General features: G+C 33.9%; 1 protein-coding gene across 9 annotated transcripts in view; it reads left to right on the forward strand.

Annotated features, from left to right (window-relative positions):
- The window catches only part of LOC118202388 (muscle calcium channel subunit alpha-1-like), a 674,690-nt gene that overhangs the window by 402,481 nt on the left and 250,409 nt on the right, over positions 1–21,800 (forward strand). For all 9 annotated transcript variants that reach the window (XM_085820710.1, XM_085820709.1, XM_085820713.1 and 6 more), the window contains exons 6-8: positions 2,170–2,322; positions 18,422–18,615; positions 19,950–20,053. In XM_085820710.1, the coding sequence (XP_085676836.1) occupies positions 2,170–2,322; positions 18,422–18,615; positions 19,950–20,053 (451 nt within the window). The remainder of the gene's footprint in view (positions 1–2,169; positions 2,323–18,421; positions 18,616–19,949; positions 20,054–21,800) is intronic.

Below are 21,800 nucleotides of genomic sequence, written 5' to 3' on the forward strand. Positions count from 1 at the left end.
ATATGTGTATAGCTCAAACACAGATAATAAAATGATTAAAAAATCGAAGTCATAGTACCTGTTCACGGCTCACAATCACCCATTTCAGTGTTCAAATTGTCGAGTTGTTGATCGAACTGCACCTGGCGGCAATGCGTGCTTCAATTCGTCGAGGCAAGGAGTGATAGAGGTCCTAATGTCATCCTGCGACACATTCTGCCAGGCATTCATCAGTTGTCGCTCTAGGTCTGCGATATTTTGTGGTGCCCGAATCTGGCGGCCTATCATGTCCCAGACATGCTTGATTGGTGTAAAGTCTGGTGACCTTGCTGGCCAAGGAAGAGTATCAACCGCACGGAGACAGTCCAGAGATATGCGACCGATATGTGGCCTGGCATTATCTTGTTGGAAAATGGCTCCAGGATGACGTGCCATAAAGGAGAATGCAACCGGCTGCAGGATGGTGTCAACATATCGTTGCGCTGTTAAAGATGTACGGAGGATTACTAAAGATGACCTGCTGTCATAAGAAATAGCGCCCCACACCATCACACCAGGGGTTATGGCTGTATGCCTTTGTAAAACAAAGGCTGATTGGAACCGCTGGCCCCATCCTCTCCAGGCACGAACACGGTGGTTATCTGCTTGAAGAGTGAAGCGGGATTTACCGCTGAACACTATACGATGCCAATCTGAGGGCAGCCATGATGATTGGCTACAACACCACTCCAAACGACTCCTCCGATATTGCGGGGTCAAAGGCAAACGTCTTAAAGGCTTCTGTGAACGTAACCCCGCCTCAGACAAGCGCCGTCAGATGGTGGACGGTATCACGTGAGGCATAGACGTGGCTGTAGTGCGTTGAATAGTCGATATCGTTGGGGAGGTTTGCGCCTGGCGAACAATCATCCTTTCTTGCTTCGCATTTGTGCTTCTTGGCCTTCCAGAGCCTTCATTCCATGGTCAATATCCTTGTAGCAACCATTGCTGCTATTAGGTAGCCCCCTCGCTTCTACATAACATAACATAACCATTGATGCCAACATCTTTGCAAAGCAGTATCTGCACGCTGCAGGTGGCGGCCTATTTCTTGGTATGACCACCTAGCTTCACGCAACCCTACAATGCGACCACGTTCGAAGTTGTTTAGTTGTCTGTAAGGTCTTTGATATCGTCGTAATGGCATCTTTTGTTGCTTCTTTACAGAATTACAATAGATTCAACAAAAAAAGATAAATTGTCCGCCTCTGTAACTGGTTTTATACTTTGCGAATAGCGCACTAGAAATGCGCGCTATAATCGCAATTCCTGTGCATTCGTCTTGAAACTTTGATCATTTGCTTGGGCGATCAAGATGCTTTTGTATACCAAATTTCCTCAACATCGCAAAAGTCCTTCTTGGTGCTTCAATTTTTTTTTTTCAAAAGAATGTATTTTAATCGCAAACAAAACTTTTATATCACTTAATTTTTTATCAAAATTTTTTTGAATTCTGGTACGTGTGTACTTAAGCTCATGGGCAGTCGTAGCATTGTTTTGAACAAGTAAAATGGTTAAATGCGCGCAATCGTGATTCATCGAACTGGAGTCGTATTCCAAGCAAACAGATTAAACCAAACGAAGTTTTTCATATTTAAGTAGAACTTATACCCGTTTGAACGTATTTTAAATTGGACTTGTACCTAGAAACCGCTATAATATGATACTTAAAAAATATTACTTTTGTTGAAAGGACTATTTTAGTAGAATAAAGAAAAGAAAATTAAGAGTTACAAAAAGTAAAATGATAACATATATCGCTTGCTTCCTTAAAGAAAGAAAATCAAATTCATGGAATGTATAAAGCATATCTTCGAAAACTATAAGCAAGATTATGCATTTATGATGATAGAAATTTTAAAAACAAAATTCTGAGTCTTTGTAAACGAGTTCAAGTTAAAAAGTAGTTTACCTTGTAGCGAGCTAATTGTTTAATCCTTCTACGAGATTCTCTGAATAGTCTTTTAATAGCCTTAATGAAACTCAGAAACATTATTTTCATATATTTCTGAACTTGAGCTTAAGCTTATTAGTAGTGTCAATATTCTTACTCTAAATACAAGGTTGTTTTTACGATTTTGATTATTAGTAGTGTATTTAAATATAATAAGTGCATTATATGTAAAAGTTTTGCATATATTTTATTTCTAGGCCTTCAAGTAGTTTTGAATTCCATTCTCCGCGCCATGGTTCCCTTACTTCATATTGCTCTCCTTGTCATTTTTGTCATCATCATCTATGCCATTATAGGACTGGAACTTTTTTCAGGAAAGATGCATGAAACTTGTTTTAACAACATCACAGGTATGTGAAAATGCAGTGATTGTTAAGATACAAAATCTTAAATTGTTTCATATCTTAAGAAAACATAGAAATATGATAATTATCAAAGCAACAGCAGTAACTGATACCAATCAAATGCGGTTTTGAGCTATTTCTCTCGTTTTACCATCAGACTATCAAATAACTAATTTTAATGAAAATATAAGTAACTTTTGGTGTAGCTACTGAACGGCATTCTTGTATGTGTAATAGAAATCATCACAAGATGAAGCTATTTTACGCTGTAAATCAATCGAAAGTCTTTTTAGGGATTTCAGTTCTTGTGTTTTCAGTTATTGTGAGGATAGACAAGTATTTCACAGGGTAATCGGAATCTGTGCAAATTAGACAATTTGATAATGTAAATGAAGAGTAGTCATTATGGCATGTAAAAATGGACGATTAATACAATAACATAGCATTTAACCTTTGAAATGAAATACATAGCTTGTACTCGAAACGTAATGAGATTGTTTTACATGAGGCAGAAGTTTAATGAGATACATTTCTGCAAGAGAAGAGAAGAATGACCTTGTTTGTTCACGTTTGCTATACTGAAGTCACATGATCTCTGAGGCCGTCTATATTGTTTGTTCATAGTAACTATACATAAATCGCACGGACTCTGAGTTCATCGGAATGTATCTCATTTAAAAAGAAAAAAAAAGTTACACATTTTTGGAAGAGTTCCCCATTGACCTAAAAACACTCTTCTTCGTTTTTATATTTTTTTCCTGGGGCTGGGGGAAGACGTATATAGAGTCTTTCTCTGTGATCAATGATCTGTTGCAACATAATAATGTTTAAAAACTGGCGCAAACGTTTGTGGAGAATACTGTTTCCCCTCTTCAGGCTAAACTAGAAGTTAATAGCAGATAAGTCGATTGAATATTGGAAATGGGTTATCTTTCCAGTGTCTAGATATTCGGTAACTTTAGTAGAGAACAAAATTGCTTAGAATCATAACCATTTATACAAACTTCAATCAAATTTTGAAGTTTATATGCTGTGAGGGAATTTTTACCATTACAGAACCTCTCAGAAAACTTCTCGATGTTCATTCGAAGTCTTTTCTATAGGAAGATCTCAGTGGTTTTAGTGGCATTCGAATACTTTCAAACTGAACAAAGCACCTACTTTGTAAGCTATTATTTTCTGGGTTTCTGCAGCATGTTTTTTTGGGGGGGCTAAACGGGGGCATATATGAAGTTTCGAGGTTACTCTTTACTATTAAATCTCAGGTGGGTTATACTAGACACATGTCTGATATCCATACATGCTACTAAAACGAAATCATTAAGCTTTGTAATGTTGCATCATTATCTAGTTATAACTACACGTGTTATAGAGGCAGTCGAATTTTTTTATGTATTTTTGTTATGCAGGTCTTAAACATTATTGAATATTTCTTCTACAGCAAAGGAAATTTAAAAATAATGAGAACCTCTTTGGTGCAAATGACTGAAGTTTATTGATGTGTATTTCGTCTCCTTAACACGCAAAAGATATACGATATTTACATTCATGTTCTAGAGTCAGTAGGTTATTTCAAAGCAGGAGACATGAAAAATCCGCAATGCCTTCGCCGAGACTCGAACCACGGACCTCTCGAATACGCGTCGAACGTGCTGACCATTACACCACGAAGGCATGCTAAGAAGGCTAGAGAAATACCTTATAACCTACTAATTTTAATGAACTAGAGTAGATGCACACTAATAATATGCTGCCAATTCCTTCAAATAATTATTTTGAATAAACTTTGGGTCATTGGGTTATTTTTGAAGCAGTAATGACGAAAGATGAGCAACGCCTTCGCCGGAAATCGAACCACGGACCTCCGGAAATGGGCCCAGCGTTCTGACCACTACACTACGAAGGCATGCTAAGAAGGCGGGGAAAATACGTTATATACTTCCAAAGAGCGACTGGAGTTTTTAGGGGACTGAATCGCTAAATCCTGGTGTTGGAGAATCATCATCCACCACCTTTTTTAGTTCGGGCGCCGCTGCGTGTTAAGACGGCGGGAGAAATACGTTATATATTCCCCCTTTTAAAGGGCGACTGGAATTTTTTGGGGACTGAATCGCTAAATCCTGGATGATTCTCCACCTTTTTTAGTTCGGGCGCCGCTGTAGAGTCATTAGGTTATTTCGAAGCAGGAAATATGAAAAATGAGCATTGCCTTCGCCGGGACTCGAACCACAGACCTTTCGAATACGCGTTGAGCGTGCTGACCACTACACCACGAAGGCATGCTAAGAAGGCGGGAGAAATACCTTATAATGTAAATCAACGATCTACGGGAAACTGCTTTACGAGAGAACCTGGAAAGAAATAATTTGTCTGATAAGTTAAAGAATTTCTAAAAGTGAAATTGCTTAATTCAAAAACTTGCATGTGTAAAAATAGTATTATTAATTCATCTTAAATTTAAATCGATTAGAATTAAAATCTGTTGGGATAAAAAAATCTGTATTTCCTTATTATAACGGCCTCCGACCTAACACAGCTATGATTTAGCCAAAATAGATGTTGTTTGCAAAGAATATTTTTAATTATCTTTAAAATGACCTGTAACCAGCTTCTTCAAGTTGTTCCTTTTTATATTCCTTCTAGCAATCTGAATAGATCATTGATCAATTTTGCAGATGCTGAATAATTTTCTCTATTAGTGTATTAGCATCTGTATTCTAGATTTTAATGACAAAGCACACCCATCTTCCCGGTATTATCCACTATTGGAAGAATACTGTGCTGCTGATGTTCTTTCGTCGGATAAACGAAGTGTCATCGATTTCAACTACTATTTTATTGGGACTGCCTATCGCCCATTGAATCTTTGTATCAGATGTAGGGAATATTTCCCACACGTAATTGCTCTAATCAACTGCAGAATTTTCCCACATAGTAAGCTGTTTGTCACACCGTTCGATAGACGTCAGCTCTTCTCCACAAGAATACATAAACTTAATACCAGGGGCCAACGATATTCTGAAACCACTAAAACAGCTTCGAACACGAAGGCCCGTCTTTTTACAATTTTTGACATTGCTTTCCAAATAGTTCTGTCGTTAACTTATAGTTTCTTTTTGTGGTATTTTCGCATACTCGTTTGTCAGGTAAAAGACTTCTTTCTTGAAAAAATAATATGGCATCTACTTCTTTAGTTGGTAAATTAAAGGTTGTTAACTTCATATTCACAAAAGAACAAGGAATATTTTTAAAAATACCAATGCTAATTCGAAAATCTTAGTAAAAATAAAACACGATGCTATCTCGGTTTATTGGTGATTCAATCTCTGGAGCCGCTATACTAAAAAAGTACCAAAAAATCAATACCTGTAAAATAAATGAGTTCAAGATGACGTTCAACTTGATTAAACTTTTAGCTGATGAAATAATGTAATAACAAGCATACAGCGCTGCTATATACTAACAGAAAAACGCAACCGAATAGTTAGTCTTACCTACCAGAACTAACAGAACTAACAACTGAAGAAACGATCAGTATGTCTTTCTCATTTAAAATTCTTAACAAATCATATTAATTTAAAACCACTTAGCATTACGGGAGGTAAATTACATCTGACTCTGAATAATTCCGTAACGACAACATTCACCTGACCAAACAGTATGGGGCCCACTACTTGCGAGCTAGAAGCTGAAACCTGGAAATTTGATATGACCTTCATTCCAGACAAACGAACTGATGGGATGGGCGTATTCATGGTTTTCCCCATGTGTAATGTAGATATGAACCAGTTTCCGTTAGAAAGTCCTACGCGAAGGCATCCCTGTCTTTAGGCAGATAGCCCTCGTGTGTTTCGCCGTAATCAAATAAAACAAAACCCAATAGTATAAGAAGGCAGAAAATCGTTGGTAAAAGTTCTTCTAGTTAGCTATAACCCTTCCAATTAGGAGATGCTCATACTTTCTCGTCTTCCGGATAGTTCTTTTAAGTAACCTATCGTTTAAACAATTCTGGATTTGAAAAGAATGCATGAAGTTGTAAAAAAGGTTCCAAATTATTGTTTAATTTTTTTGCACTTCTAACATACTTATTCACAAAGTTTATACAAACTGTTACCTCATAAAATTACTAATATCACTTATAACACTGGAAAATATGAAAATGTCAAGTTTAATTAAACTTTGTTTTTGAAGCTGTGAATGGCAACGACTTGTAAAGCAATTTAAAAGGGAGTCCTAAGTTTTAAAACTTTTATTTTCGAAAACAGGCAAAATGTCATTTATATGCATTTCAAATTGTGAATTTTAAGATTCCAGTAATGCAATCAATAAGATGTTATAAGCCTTATTATATTATGATCAAATTTTATGATTTCCATCCTGCGGACTATTTTGATGTTAGTTTATAGATATTATGAGAAGAATAAGATGATTTGAAGCACTGCAGAGACATTAGGTTACTTTGAAGCAGGAGACATGAAAAATGAGCAATGCCCTTGCCGGGATTCGAACCATAGACCTCTCGAATACTCGCCGAGCGTGCTGGCTACTACACCATGAAGGCATGCTAACAAGGCGGGAGAAATGCTTTATAGCATAACTTGCCTACTTTAGTTATTGTAGGCAAAACGAAAGTAAAAGTTTCATATTTCTCTCACATTATCATACCCAAAACTCTTTAGATGTACTTGAGATCCATAAGATTATGTGAGAGATTTTATACACACTGAGCAATTCAATTTTTCTCAGAAGTACATATATTTGCGTGTGCATTTTAAAACGCAATATATGAGTATTTAAATTAGGTAAGTAATAGATATCAACATCCTTATTAGAGATTTATTTTGCACTCCTTTTTCGTAAAGGATTTTATGTTGCTTATGAGTTATTCAGGTATTACGCAAAATTTTGCTGGAGCAGTATTCAAATCAGATGCAGCATTTGAATTTATCCCTGTTCAAATTCAAAACCCATCGCTCTTGAATACACCTACATAAATTTCGATTCGCATCGCCTGAACAACCGTTAAGAATAAAGAAACTATTCTCCCGATTTTGATCATAAGAGCTCTACCCTCCAGGTTTCTCACTCCTAATACATACAACCACTTTATGCGATTGCTATCTGACTGACGTAGAAATATAGTTTGTAATTTTTTTCGAGGTTTTTGTGATTTGCATATTTATGATTGTGCTTAAAATATGTTTCCTTAGCGAGATGTTTCTGCCTCAGGAAATTTTCAAAATATTTTCTAAAACTGAGGGATTACGGAATTTTTGCAGAGTCATTAGCATTATAGCTGAAGAGTCAAGTTACGAATCACCGTATGACAAGATAGAGGCGATCTTTTGAATAATGGTTTCAATTGTCTAAATCATCATAAATGTTTCTAAATAATTTTATATTGTATTATGAATTAAAAAAACTCTGTGATACCAAATAAAAGACTGTATAAGACTCAAAATTAAACAATAAGGAATAAATATATTATTACCATCATCATGTCTTTATCTTTAAGATTTATAACATTTCTATGATTATGAATGCCAACAGACATCTTAAATCAAATCATACTAACTAAAATTCTTTAATTCATATTCTAATTTCTAATACCGATATAAAATGTATAAAACTGGAATTTAACAATCTAGTGAAGTACCCTGTTAAAACAGGTTATTGTCCATAGGCCCTGACTGATGACATGGTAATGCTTTTATATAATTTTGCCCATCCCGCGAAATGAAAACAATAGAAAAATTATATGCTCTTTTATCAGATCTCCGTTATAAAATCTGTTTATCAGAATTAATTTAGTTAAGACTTGGATAGTATTTATTTAGGTAAGCCCTTAAAAAAATACATATTATTAACCAAGATTATTATGATAAAAATTTCTTAATAACCGAAAGAATTTTTGAAAAATCGCCGAAGTTCTCAATATTACATTAAAGACTCTGAAATACTTCATTTGAAAGTTATTTTCAAGTCTAATCAATGTTGAAAATATTTTTCAGTCTAATCACTTTAATCAGTAGAGATTAAAGCCATGGTCTAAAGTAATCTAACTACTCCAGAACACGGCCATGTTCCAGAGTAGTTAGATTATTCTAAAACATATTTTTAACCTCAAATCATGCATTATCCCACAACAATGGAGCAGGAAACTGTTTTACTAAAGCATCATTCTTCAATGCCAGTGGAATTAAACAGCAAACTTCTGAGTTGCAGGGCTTAAAAAACACAATGTGAATATACTTTTTCTTAATCAGACTCATCTAAGACCCTGGGATAGTTTCAAGATCCAAGGTTATCAAATAATTCTCACTGATCGTGCCCGTAAAAGGAGATGGCACTACATTAGTTATTAAAAATGCTTTTAAATTTTCTAGGTACTTCTTCCCTACTTCACTGCATTTAGAAGATACAGCAGTCTGATTTACAGGAAAACAAATTAAACATTCTTATTCATCTTATTCTATAACCCACCTAATCACATTATGACAAACGGAGATCTTCACAATTTAATCTCTGCTCAACCAATTTAACTAATTTAAGAAGTCTCTCAACTTTAATAGCTGGCGACCTCAACTCAAAAAGTCATAACAGGAATTCTGAGCATCTCAACACAAATGGTAGAATTCTGAAGAATTTTCCTTCACAGAATAACATAAAATTGTAAACCCAAATGCATTTGGGTTTACATTCCCACTAGAATAACTGATAATGCTTCGGCAGAAGTCTTACATATACTTTTATTAAGAAGATTACAACATACTGCACAATTAAAATTATAGAAGAAATGAGTTCGGACCATCTTATAGTTAATTTCTCTTTTTATGGACTTATCCACCCATACTAAGAATCAGGGCCATTACTAATTGGCCTGATTTCCGTGGAAAACTAGATTCATTCACTTGGTAATCCCAAACTTAACACTAACTTGATATACAATTTGCCATCACTTATCTCAACAGCAGAATTAAAAAGACCGTGATGACTCACTAAAATTTGATCTTCAAGAAAATTATAATACTCTACGGGCTCATAATCTTGAAAATATCCGGCACAAAAATGAAATAAGAAAACACTGGAGGCTCACCAGAGATCCAAATTTCAAATGAAGACTAAGTAGCCCACTATGGAAATAAGCGATCTAATTGCTGATAAAGAACAGAAATATGGGAATCAGTTTTAGGTAATATGACATTTGAAAGGGAAACAGTATAGGAAAATTGCAGGTACTTACGATCTGAGCGTACTAACCGTATCGACCCATTTATATAGGTAATATCATCGCTCAATAAAAGCAGGAAATCGCGGGAGTTTTTGCTAAAACTTTTGAAGAAACATTCAATTTTAACATGTCAAATGATGCAACTCATGAAGATGAAATAAAAACGAATTAATCTTCTTAATGCATACGGATTCTCCTGAAATTTTACACTGTCTTGTGTTTATAGTTGGGATTACTCTGCGAAAATAATGCAGTGTTCGGGAAAGTAATAGTTAAAAGAAACTATGCATGTATCTGAATGAATGCGTTTACTGCATCGTGGCGTACATTGCTGGAAAGAACTCAAAAGGTTTTAATCGCCTTATAGACTGGTGCGTAACAGAAGCTTCAGATCTATGAGCTGCAATTAAGGAAATGAAATGACTAACTTAAATTGTAAGGTATTTTCTCCCTCCTTACTGCGTACTTTCGTGATGTAATTCGAAAGCACATCCGACTAACATGGAAGGTCTGAAGTTCAAACCCTGGCGAGGACACTTTACATTTTTCGCCTCTCCTGCTCCACAATAAACCTAAAGACTCTACAAGTGGCGGCCAAACTAAAAGGTAGTGGACGATAATTCGTCACCACCAATATTTGACTAATTAGTGTCCTCTTTCCCTGTTAGCCTATATGTGGGGAAGAATGTTAGATAATTTTCTCTCTCCTTACCTCGTGCCTTCGTGATGTAATTGGAAAGCATATTCGGCTAGCATAAGAAGGTCCAGAGTTAAATTCCTGGCAAGAGCACAGCCCATTTTTCATGTTTCTTGCTCCAAAAAAAAACCTAATGAATCTATACTACCAGTGATGTTTTCGAACGTGTAAATTAACATTGCTTAGATACAGTGCGAGCTATGAATAGAGGTCGCATTAAAAGAAACTATGAGCTATGAATAGAGGTTCCTCATATTAGAGGTTGCATTAAAACTTTCTGTGCTTCTTTTTCCAGCTCTGCTAACCACAATGCAATAAACACATTAATTTTGGATGAATGTGTCGTCGGTTTCATGAGTTCTTTTTTGAACAACCGTAGAACGCTTCTGCTATATTTCACCTTATTACAGCCAGATGTCTCTTGAAATGAGTTTACTAATTTTTGAACCGTTTATTTGCTTAACTTTCAAAATTTGATGAAATTCAGGGTAAACTGTAAATATTGAATCAGCGAACATGGAGAAAAACACGACTCTATAAAAATTTGGATATGAGAGTTAAATTTAAAAGCTCACCTAGTAACTCGAACTACCATAAAAATAAATTTCACTGCAAACCGTTAAAAATTATTTAAATCAAGACTTTGGTTGCGTTTACACTTTCTACACTCGGATATCTCCGTTCTAACTTCAACCTTCATTTTATTTTATCCATCCCTTAAATGTCCCATTTAAATATTTCAAGAACTGCGTTCTTGCTTAAAAGGAAAATATTGAGTTAAATCGGAATTCCTTTTCAAGTACATTTTGAAGTTATTCATTAATTATTAGCCTAAAACTTTATTCAAACATTGAAACATGTCTAGCATGGAAAACTGTTATTGCGTAGGCTTTTACAATGCGAGGAAAAAAGTTTAATACTTCCACTTCAGAAACTCTAAACCATTCCGAATATATTGACATATTCCGAGAGAAAGTAAGTAGAATATTCTTCAAATATTCAATATTTGTCAAAATATAAATCGGTTTTCCCAAGAAATATTTCTTAAAGTAGGTTTACATTATATATTCAGTAAGGCATCGATTTGCTTCCTTTTCAAAGATGGCATCTGTAATGATACTTATCAAAGAAGATGGTATGCGTCACTTAACGAATGTCATCGCTGAGGCTATTCTTTAGAGCACCATTTTGCAAGTAGTTTGTACTCTTCAAATCAAGCAATTTCATTCTTATAAATAAAAAAATTATTACGAAGCAGTTATGAAACCATATTTTAGTCAAATGAGCCGTTTATTTCAAGGAATTCTATGTTTTCCCTTTCTTCACTGCCATTTGTTAACTTTGATTTTTGTTACGTTAGAACAAAATTTCTTTTACTTCCTTTTTTTCAGCTAAAAATTTTTAAGACAGTCTAGCGACAACTTTGTTACAAAATATTTTGTTCTAACGATGAAGCTCATCAGCAGCTGAATGGGTAAAACAGCTGAACACTGGTAGTACGGCCCAGATTCACATTCGGGTGAATAGGTTAGGAGCATTCAAGTTTTCGAGGCTTTCTTTGTGTGTAATGTGATCTCAAGCCAATTTCTCTTTAGTATGTCCGCCACGAGAGCATGCTTCTCTTTAATATTAATCTGCTTTGCGTAACAAAACAACAACTTTGCATAAAGTTGTTCTGTGACCCTGAATTAACAGTATCTCGATCAGGTCGATGAATTCCTCAATGCCAAGAAGTAGAAAACGTCAGTTTATTTGGCCTTGGGCGTCTTTTCAGATGACAGTCGAATTTTTCCCATCTGCGTCTCGGTTTTGATGGAGAATACCCACAGTGAATCAAATTTTCTTATCTCTCTTCCGTTGCTACCAACCTTTCAAGGGGATTTTCGGCTCAACCTTGTTTTAGGTGCTTCCATGCCGCAAAAAAATTATAAGATATTACTTACGAACATCCTTGTCTTTTTCGGAATTCAAATTTAGACCGAATGCTATGGCAGCTGATTTTGTTTACCATTATACTGATCAGGGTTGCTCTCTTCAATTTAATAAACGCAATCTAATAAGAACGACTTACTCTAATCCAAGAAATTTGATTTAATAAGGAATTTGGCTAAATATATGAAACATTTTAAATAAATAGTTTATTATTCTGTAAGATAGGTTGTGTTTCTCATTCTCGATCCTCCAGAAGTCTTTAATTTGTTCTGTAGAAATTTCATCTGTTTATAATTTGTTCAGCTTAATCTGTTCAAACCTCTGAATACGTGTCAGAAAATGTGAATTTTCACAACCCGTAGTCTAATTTTATTATTCGTTTGTGGATATATGAATATTAAATGCGTTGCTAGATATGTCTTACGTATGATTTACCTAGAATTTATATATTTTATTTAATATTTCGCTCATTCGCCGGACTTGTATATCACTTTACTTTCTTTCATTATGAGAAGCATATTTTTCATCTCCATAGATGATCTTAAAATGTTCTTTCAAATTATAAATTTAATAATTTTTTCATTTTTGTTGTTATTTGAAACACTTTGAATGATATAACTTGATTAATTTTCTTTCAAAGCCAGAGTGAAACTCCAAATCCTAAGCAGAGGTTTATTTTGTAACGAACATTATGTTAAGATCTGTCGATGCTAATTATCATCTGATATCAGTATTTTGCAGTAAAACACAAGTGTAAATAATATTCTTGTACTGACTTCAGTTTCGTTCTATATACAGGCTTTTTTTATAGGTTTTAGAAATTCCTTAAAAGTTTATAGAAACTAAATTACTCAACCGGCACCGAATTTTTATAATGCATTTAATGCACTGATCTCTATCTTAGAAATAACTACATTGAGCTTTTTCCTCGTACTTCCGAAATGCGCAATGTATCTTTGCTGGAATAACAGATATATAACAGTAGGAGAATTTATTTTGTTAAATCAAATAAGCTTGCTGATCAGTTTAAACGGAAATGCTTGTTTCAACGAGTGTTAACTTTTGGGACTTAATTATATTACTTTAAGGTTTAAAAACTTACTTGGTCTGATTTTGTAGAAACCTCAAACTCTTCATTTAAAATAGATTTCATTACTGAAACCAATTTGAATTGAAGAAACTTAATGGGACACAAGAAGGTTAAAAAAAACCAACATCTTATTTTGAGTTGGATATCTCAGAGTACAATCCTTTACATTATCAGATTCTCAGCTATTACCAGACAGCTTCTCTTTGATATAGTCCGCTCGGCGACTAGGGAGTACGGCCACTTGTATGTAGAGTACTCGTGAAGTCCGCTCGGTCTCTCCTATGGTAGGACAGACTCTTGTAGGATCCATTCGGCTACTGAACTTGGCCGGACTTGGTTCCAAAAAGGACTCATTTTCTCTGGCTTTCCTGTCGACATGCTTATTTTGCTTGATGTGGCTCCTCTCAAATTTGTACTGTCCTGCTACAGGTTCTTCAACTATTATTGGAGGCAGTTACCACTACTTGGAAGAGATATGCTAATTTTTGGCCAGTATTTAATAAGACAGTTGTCCATCTTATTAGGTTTCTCAAACACATCTGAAGTAGTTCTCCTTCACAAGAAAAGCAAGTGCCAAGACAGACCTTTATCTTATAGACCAATTTGCCTACTTCTAACTTTAGGCAAATTACTTGAAAAATTAATCTTATCCAGACTAATGCATCATCTGTACAAGAATAAAATTATGCATAATAATCAATATGGTTTCACTCCAAATAGTTCAACTGATCATGTCTTCCGTAAACTTCAAGAAAATAGCCAAACAAACAAACTGCAAAATTATCACTCAGTACTAATATCAATAGATATACAATCAGCTATTGGCTCAATAAGATCGTGTTATATTCTAAATATTCTTGAAGCAATAGCCGTTCGCAAGATATCTTCCTATAATAAGAATTATCTTGACTCAAGATCTCTACAATATACTTCCGACAGTGAAACAATTGTCTATAATATTAGTAAAGGCTGTCCCCAAGTTTCATGTCTGGCGCCAGTCTTATAGAATTTAATTGCTAATTATGCTGTTTAACTTTATGATAATATCTCTCATAGGCGTATACAAGCCTATGCTGATGACTTTATACTTCTTGTTAAAGCAAAAAAAATAGAAATTCTATTGAACAAAATGCAAATGGATCTCTAAACATCTTTCAACAATGTGTGTGTGTGTGTGATTATGGCAAAGCCTCGAGGGCTATCTGCCTAAAGGGAAGAATGCCTTCGTGGAGGACTTTCTAAGGGAAACTGGCTCGTATACACGTTACACATGGGAGCCCGTTCAGCCATGCAGCCAGCCCGTTCGCGGGATTCGAACCTCGGACAGAACTACCAGTGTTCAGCCACTTTACCGCTCAGCCGCTGGTGGGCCTCTTTCAACAATGGGCAAAACAATATCATTTTGTAGAGACATTAGGTTAATTAGAAAAGCCTGAGAGATGAAAAATGAGCAATCGCCTTCTCCGGGAATGGAACCACGGACCTCTGGAATACTGTCCCAGCGTGCAGAACCACTACACCACGAAGGCACGCTAGGAAAGTAGGCGAAATACCTTATAATTTAAAAATTTCTATTAAAACATGTAAGGCATTATGCATACCAAAAACTAACTCTTCACTAAAAAATATTAGAAATCCGGTTATCAAAATTTCAAATAATAATATCAAGACTGAAAAACATATAAATTACCTTGGAATAACAATTGGCGCTCGACAATAATGACATCAGCACATTCAATATATTAAAAATAAAACTCTTATACTACATAATTTTTTAAGATGTACTAGTACAAATACTAATTTAAATAATAATTTCTGACAGCAACTCAAGTATTCTAGCCATTACTGGACGCATATAAACATTCTGTACCGCGCCACACACATAGGAAAAAATCCCTCCTCGTCATTGAATATGGCTCCTAATGACATCATTTCCTCTACGCTTAGGAGTGCCTTGACTTTGCTTGGACTCGAGGTATACCTGCATGAAGTTTGTTTAAATTTTGATAGCAGAACCAAAAAGAGTATTACGTGCTTTGTATTTTTGTGCTATGAGATTACACTTCTTACAACGCCTTGATGTGGCAAATTTAATATAAAAATGTAGTGATTTTTTTTCCTAGAGAGAAAATTTTTTATTTATTTTTGTGCTAACTCCGTAAATGTCTATTTCATGTACTATAAGTACAGAGATTGTTAATAAATATATTCTTAATTTAAAACACTTCATATTAAAGATGTTATCATTATTTCATGATCATTATATATCCATTTTCTGCAGATGCAATCTCCGAAAACCTGGTTCAAGTCATTTTTCGGAAGTAGTAAAAATACCTTTGGGAGCTAACATAGTAAATTCACAATATTTATAATCATTTTGAAAAGGTAAAATTTAATTTCAAAATTAAATTAGAAAGTTACACTAATATAGATTTGGAACAGAGAAATAGAGATAAGCATTTAAAACTTAAAAATATAACTTTATGACTATTACTCATTTTTTAATGTGTAACATCTTTTGTACCTTTGCATAAAATTATTGTTTATCAGATAAGGAAGTTTCTTTTCTTATATACATATATCAAATTCAGCGACAATACTGAAGCGCTTTTTTCTTTCATCTAAGGACACAGAATTTTAGAAATGACAACATGGAAATAATGTAACATTTGTAGAGGGAATATTTTCTCCAATGTGAAAAGAATAGAATGCAACAAAATTGCAATAATGACAATATACTTAATGGCACACAATGCCTTTATAACTGGACCGAGATCGTAGCGCTTTGGTTTTTGCACTAAATTCATGAACTCAGCCATTTATATAATCTAAACGTTTAAGATTGCTTCTGACATTAACAGCGTCTGTGAAATATTTTATAATTTTATTATTTCATGAAACAGGAAGCCATCTGCAGAACGCTGCGGTTAAATTTTTTTTTTTTTTTTTCAATTTCAAAGAAAATAAACGATAATTTCCAGACCTCCATTTAACTCATGCGTGTCATTCAACGAAAACAAAACCGTATGAATTCCGCCTAAACGTCATTACGCCAAGGAAACGTCATTACGCCTAAACGTCATTACGTCATCTTAAAGTATGTCCAATCACAAGTACGAATTTTCCCTATGCGCATGGCACGGCACAGAATGCTTATATGCTTACTGGACATAGCAGATCCCCAATAGTCAACGAAATATACTATATGTTGTAAGAATTTTCTCGGAGATTAATTCCAAAACTGAAATGGACTGAAAGTTATTCAGGCATCTATGGAAATGAGACAGCAAATCTTTTAGCCAAAGCGTCTGACAACAACTTTTCATTATCTAAATTCCAATTACCTTTTCCACTTTCTCACCTTAAAAATATTTTAGAAGAAAATCTTCTTAAATATGGAAGCAGCAATAGACTATTGATACAGCTAGATGCAGAGCATACTTGTTTTTTCCAGCTCCATCTAGAAAACAAATTTCAAATAACAGATCGATTACTTAACCTTTTGACAGCACATGGACCTTTATCGTCCACCACTTTTTCATTTCAAATGCAACTAAATCATTAGAATTTCTTTTGAAGTCAACTGATAAAATCCGCAATGCCTTCGCCGGGATTCGAACTCCGGATCTCCCAAGTAAATGCGTTGAGTGTGCTTCCAGTTACAACTCAAAGGCATACGTAAAAGAGAGAGAATATACCTTATAATTTATTGCATTATTTGTTTTGTCTTTTATTGACGTTAAATGGTTGACTCACGTTAAAAACCTAACCAGTAGAAATCCCAAATAAGTCATTGTATCTTGTCTTTCTAAGCAGATCCCTTGCCATTTTATGCGGTGGAGATTAGCTGCTAGGTTTCTACCTTCCGAGAATGCGATCAAAATAAGTTTATATGTTATACTGCAGAGCATTAGAATATTTAGCACGTTTTTGCTTTTCTGTCTACTTTGGTTCGATTTTCTCTGATTATCAAGATAAAATCGTCAACATTTGCTTGTATCTTGGCATTTTCTTCATAGTCCAGCTTTTTAAGCTGTGTCTTCTATTATGCTCCAGACTACCCTATTTCGATCCATAGGGGGATGTTCCTTTGTAGTATGCTATTTCCCTGTCCTCAAGCTGCTTATTAGTTTGTAGAGATTTAGAGAGCATCTTAGTTCTGTAAATTTGGAGAATAAAAGCAAAGAAAGGCAAATAAAGTTGAAAGTGAATTTTTTTAATTTAAAGAAAAAATACTTCGATGATTAGTATGAAAAAATATTATTTTCTAAGCAGAAGGAAAATGATTCTGTTTACTATCCAAAAACAAAAATATAAAGTCATCAGGTTTTTCTGAGAGAGAAACGTGAGGTAGCAGTTATGTCCTTGCTAGGATTCGAACCACGGATCTTCTATTTTCAGCTTGGAAATTCTCTCACATAAACCACATGAATAAGCATGGAAAAATAATTCTTCTATTCTTGTTCATGTGGTATAAGAATACTGCAATAATTCTTTTACAAATAACAGTAATAATTTTATGACTTTTTTTTTTTTTTTTTTTTTGCCTGATATGAAATTAATTCATGGATACTTGCTATACGGAGAGAGGAATACGAAAAAAAGTGTAAAATAGGTTTCAAAGAAATATGTTATTTTAGCAGAGATCCTTTATGCATGAATTCACTCGTGTTTATTACTGAATCCCAGATCATGCTTATACTAGATTGCCACTTTCCTATACATGCGAGGTTTCGCCAAAGCCCAGATATCGTTATTTTACGTTTAACAGCAACTGTGCTTTAACATGGCCTTTTTTAAACGTATGATTTACTGCAGACATAACGACAACGTTTTCAGAAAATTCTTCAAATAATAATTTATGATAGCAGTAAGATATAAAAGCGAAATGTTTTAAAAATTTACTTCTCCAGTCTTCCTTCTCCCCGTATTTCATTTTTATTTAAAAAAAATATTAAAAAAATTAAAAGAAATGATATCCTTTGTGTTTGAAAAATGCGTGGGAAAATTGTTCTTATAGTGAAAAGACACTGACTTAAGGAGGTCTCTTTTACCAAATTAAAATGAAAACAAATCTGTATTATGTAATTTATTAAAGCAATTAACTATTACATTAATTCAGTATACTCATATACCTTTCTTATTATTATTGTAGGAGAGTTTGCCTTAGAAGAACCACATCCTTGCGGAGAGAATGGATACCACTGCAATGAATCCAACGATGAAGTGTGCATGGGCTATTGGGAAGGACCCAACTTTGGCATCACGAATTTTGATAATTTTGGATTAGCCATGCTCACAGTTTTTCAGTGCGTCACCAATGAAGGATGGACTAATGTTCTTTATAATGTAGGCAATAAACTGATAATTATTTTCATTAAAAGCCACAGAATATTCTTATATCTAACAAATTATAAACATAAATAACAGCATAAAACACGTTATTATTATCATTATTATTCTGTAATAGTTTAATGGCATATTTTTCTCCAGATTTCGAGAAGAATGCTTAGGATTTCTTCTAAACTGACATGAAGCCTTTTATGAAAGTCACTCATGCCTGTACGGCCGTCTTAACGCAGGCCCCCTAGGCATTTACATTACATTTGCATTCATTTCTATGCTGTTAGGACGACACTGTATGCCGGCAAAAACCATTCTTTAAGTTTCCTTAGTCCAAATACGATGGTCTCTATAAATTAAATATAAATTAAAGAACCGCCGAAATAAAATAAATAAATAAGATCTCCAGTTACTTGAAATATTTAAACCTATTTGGATAATCGGAAAATTCAGGAAATCATATTTTTTCTCGTAGACAAATACATGTTTTCAATAACGCAAGTGAGATAGCACAAATGTTTCGTTTACCTTTGACAATAAATTCAACCATTTCGATCCAGAATTATAATTGACTCAGAACTGGCTGGGTCAGTTTCGAACCCAACCATTGACACTCCTTTTAAATTCATTTGGTAAATAATATATCGAGTTGGTTTTATTTCGAACGTTTTCGAATTTTTTATCTGTCTCTAGGCATAATAATTTAACCCATAATTTTTTGTTTTACTTCATAATTATATAAAATCATGTCATATAGAATATATTATATATTCATATAATATTTATGACGTATCATTGCTAGTTAAACGATTAAGTTTGGAAAAAAAGCCATCCAGAAGTTTTGGACTCTTCTTTAATTATTGAAACCTATAAATTGTAAATTAATGATAAAAAATTTACTTCTGAAAAAGATGAGTTGCCTGTAAAGTTATCAGTTTTAAAAATGAAAATCTATATTTACCCAAAATATTTTCATTGACTTTTCATAAATTTTGTGTATTATATTTCATCTCAATAATGGTGACCATGAATTATTTTTTAGCAATTTTGCTCTTTTCATTCAGCAACAAATAAGCTAGTAACTCCATGTTCAGTGTTTGTATATTTTAAAAAAATTGAATTATAATTTTCTTTCCGAGAATTATTAAGCTGCAGCATTTATAACAGAAATTTATAACATAATAATAAAATAATTAAATTTTTGTTAATAATAATATGCAGTTAAAACTAATTTTGTGTGTAATAATAATCTGAAACTGAAAAAAATATAAATAAATAATCACCAGTTAATTTACATGTTTACGCATTTCTGTCATTAAGTGTTACTGATTTTGTTTCAGATAAATGATTCGGTTGGAAACGAATGGCCGTGGATTTATTTCATTAGTTTAATTATTATAGGCTCTTTTTTTGTGCTCAACCTCGTCCTCGGTGTCTTAAGCGGGTAAGTAGAAAATTATAAAATATTCTAGTTCAAATTGTTGCATTTGTTTTGAGTCATGTTTTTATTCTCAAATTAATATTCTTGTAATAATTTTCAAAAACGGGTTAGTTTTAGGAATGCTCGATTGTCCGATAATCATGAGTACAATGTTACTGTCGTATATTTTTAAGTCTCTAAGTCAATGAAATGTTTATTAATAAATTAACAGGCTATTAATTTGTTAAATTTAGAAAACATAGCTCCTATTAGCAAACCAAAATTCCTAAAATTCTCCCGCAAAACCTTCGAAATTTAGCTTCATTACTTCTGCCTTTTCTACTTTTGTTCAACTTCGAAATTTGCAAAAGCTGAATTTTTAGAACCCTCACAAATGAATATCTTTTTAAAATTTGTTTCATTACTGAAGTAATGAAGAAAATAAACGATAATTTCCAGACCTCCATTTAACTCATGCGTGTCATTCAACGAAAACAAAACCGTATGAATTCCGCCTAAACGTCATTACGCCAAGGAAACGTCATTACGCCTAAACGTCATTACGTCATCTTAAAGTATGTCCAATCACAAGTACGAATTTTCCCTATGCGCATGGCGCGGCACAGAATGCTTATATGCTTACTGGACATAGCAGATCCCCAATAGTCAACGAAATATACTATATGTTGTAAGAATTTTCTCGGAGATTAATTCCAAAACTGAAATGGACTGAAAGTTATTCAGGCATCTATGGAAATGAGACAGCAAATCTTTTAGCCAAAGCATCTGACAACAACTTTTCATTATCTAAATTCCAATTACCTTTTCCACTTTCTCACCTTAAAAATATTTTAGAAGAAAATCTTCTTAAATATGGAAGCAGCAATAGACTATTGATACAGCTAGACGCAGAGCATACTTGTTTTTTCCAGCTCCATCTAGAAAACAAATTTCAAATAACAGATCGATTACTTAACCTTTTGACAGCACATGGACCTTTATCGTCCACCACTTTTTCATTTCAAATGCAACTAAATCATTAGAATTTCTTTTGAAGTCAACTGATAAAATCCGCAATGCCTTCGCCGGGATTCGAACTCCGGATCTCCCAAGTAAATGCGTTGAGTGTGCTTCCAGTTACAACTCAAAGGCATACGTAAAAGAGAGAGAATATACCTTATAATTTATTGCATTATTTGTTTTGTCTTTTATTGACGTTAAATGGTTGACTCACGTTAAAAACCTAACCAGTAGAAATCCCAAATAAGTCATTGTATCTTGTCTTTCTAAGCAGATCCCTTGCCATTTTATGCGGTGGAGATTAGCTGCTAGGTTTCTACCTTCCGAGAATGCGATCAAAATAAGTTTATATGTTGTACTGCAGAGCATTAGAATATTTAGCACGTTTTTGCTTTTCTGTCTACTTTGGTTCGATTTTCTCTGATTATCAAGATAAAATCGTCAACATTTGCTTGTATCTTGGCATTTTCTTCATAGTCCAGCTTTTTAAGCTGTGTCTGCTATTATGCTCCAGACTACCCTATTTCGATCCATAGGGGGATGTTCCTTTGTAGTATGCTATTTCCCTGTCCTCAAGCTGCTTATTAGTTTGTAGAGATTTAGAGAGCATCTTAGTTCTGTAAATTTGGAGAATAAAAGCAAAGAAAGGCAAATAAAGTTGAAAGTGAATTTTTTTAATTTAAAGAAAAAATACTTCGATGATTAGTATGAAAAAATATTATTTTCTAAGCAGAAGGAAAATGATTCTGTT

Source organism: Stegodyphus dumicola, chromosome 7, assembly GCF_044657685.1.
Source record: "Stegodyphus dumicola isolate Sdum_Otavi_A_Nest chromosome 7, ASM4465768v1".
Lineage (NCBI taxonomy): Eukaryota > Metazoa > Arthropoda > Arachnida > Araneae > Eresidae > Stegodyphus > Stegodyphus dumicola.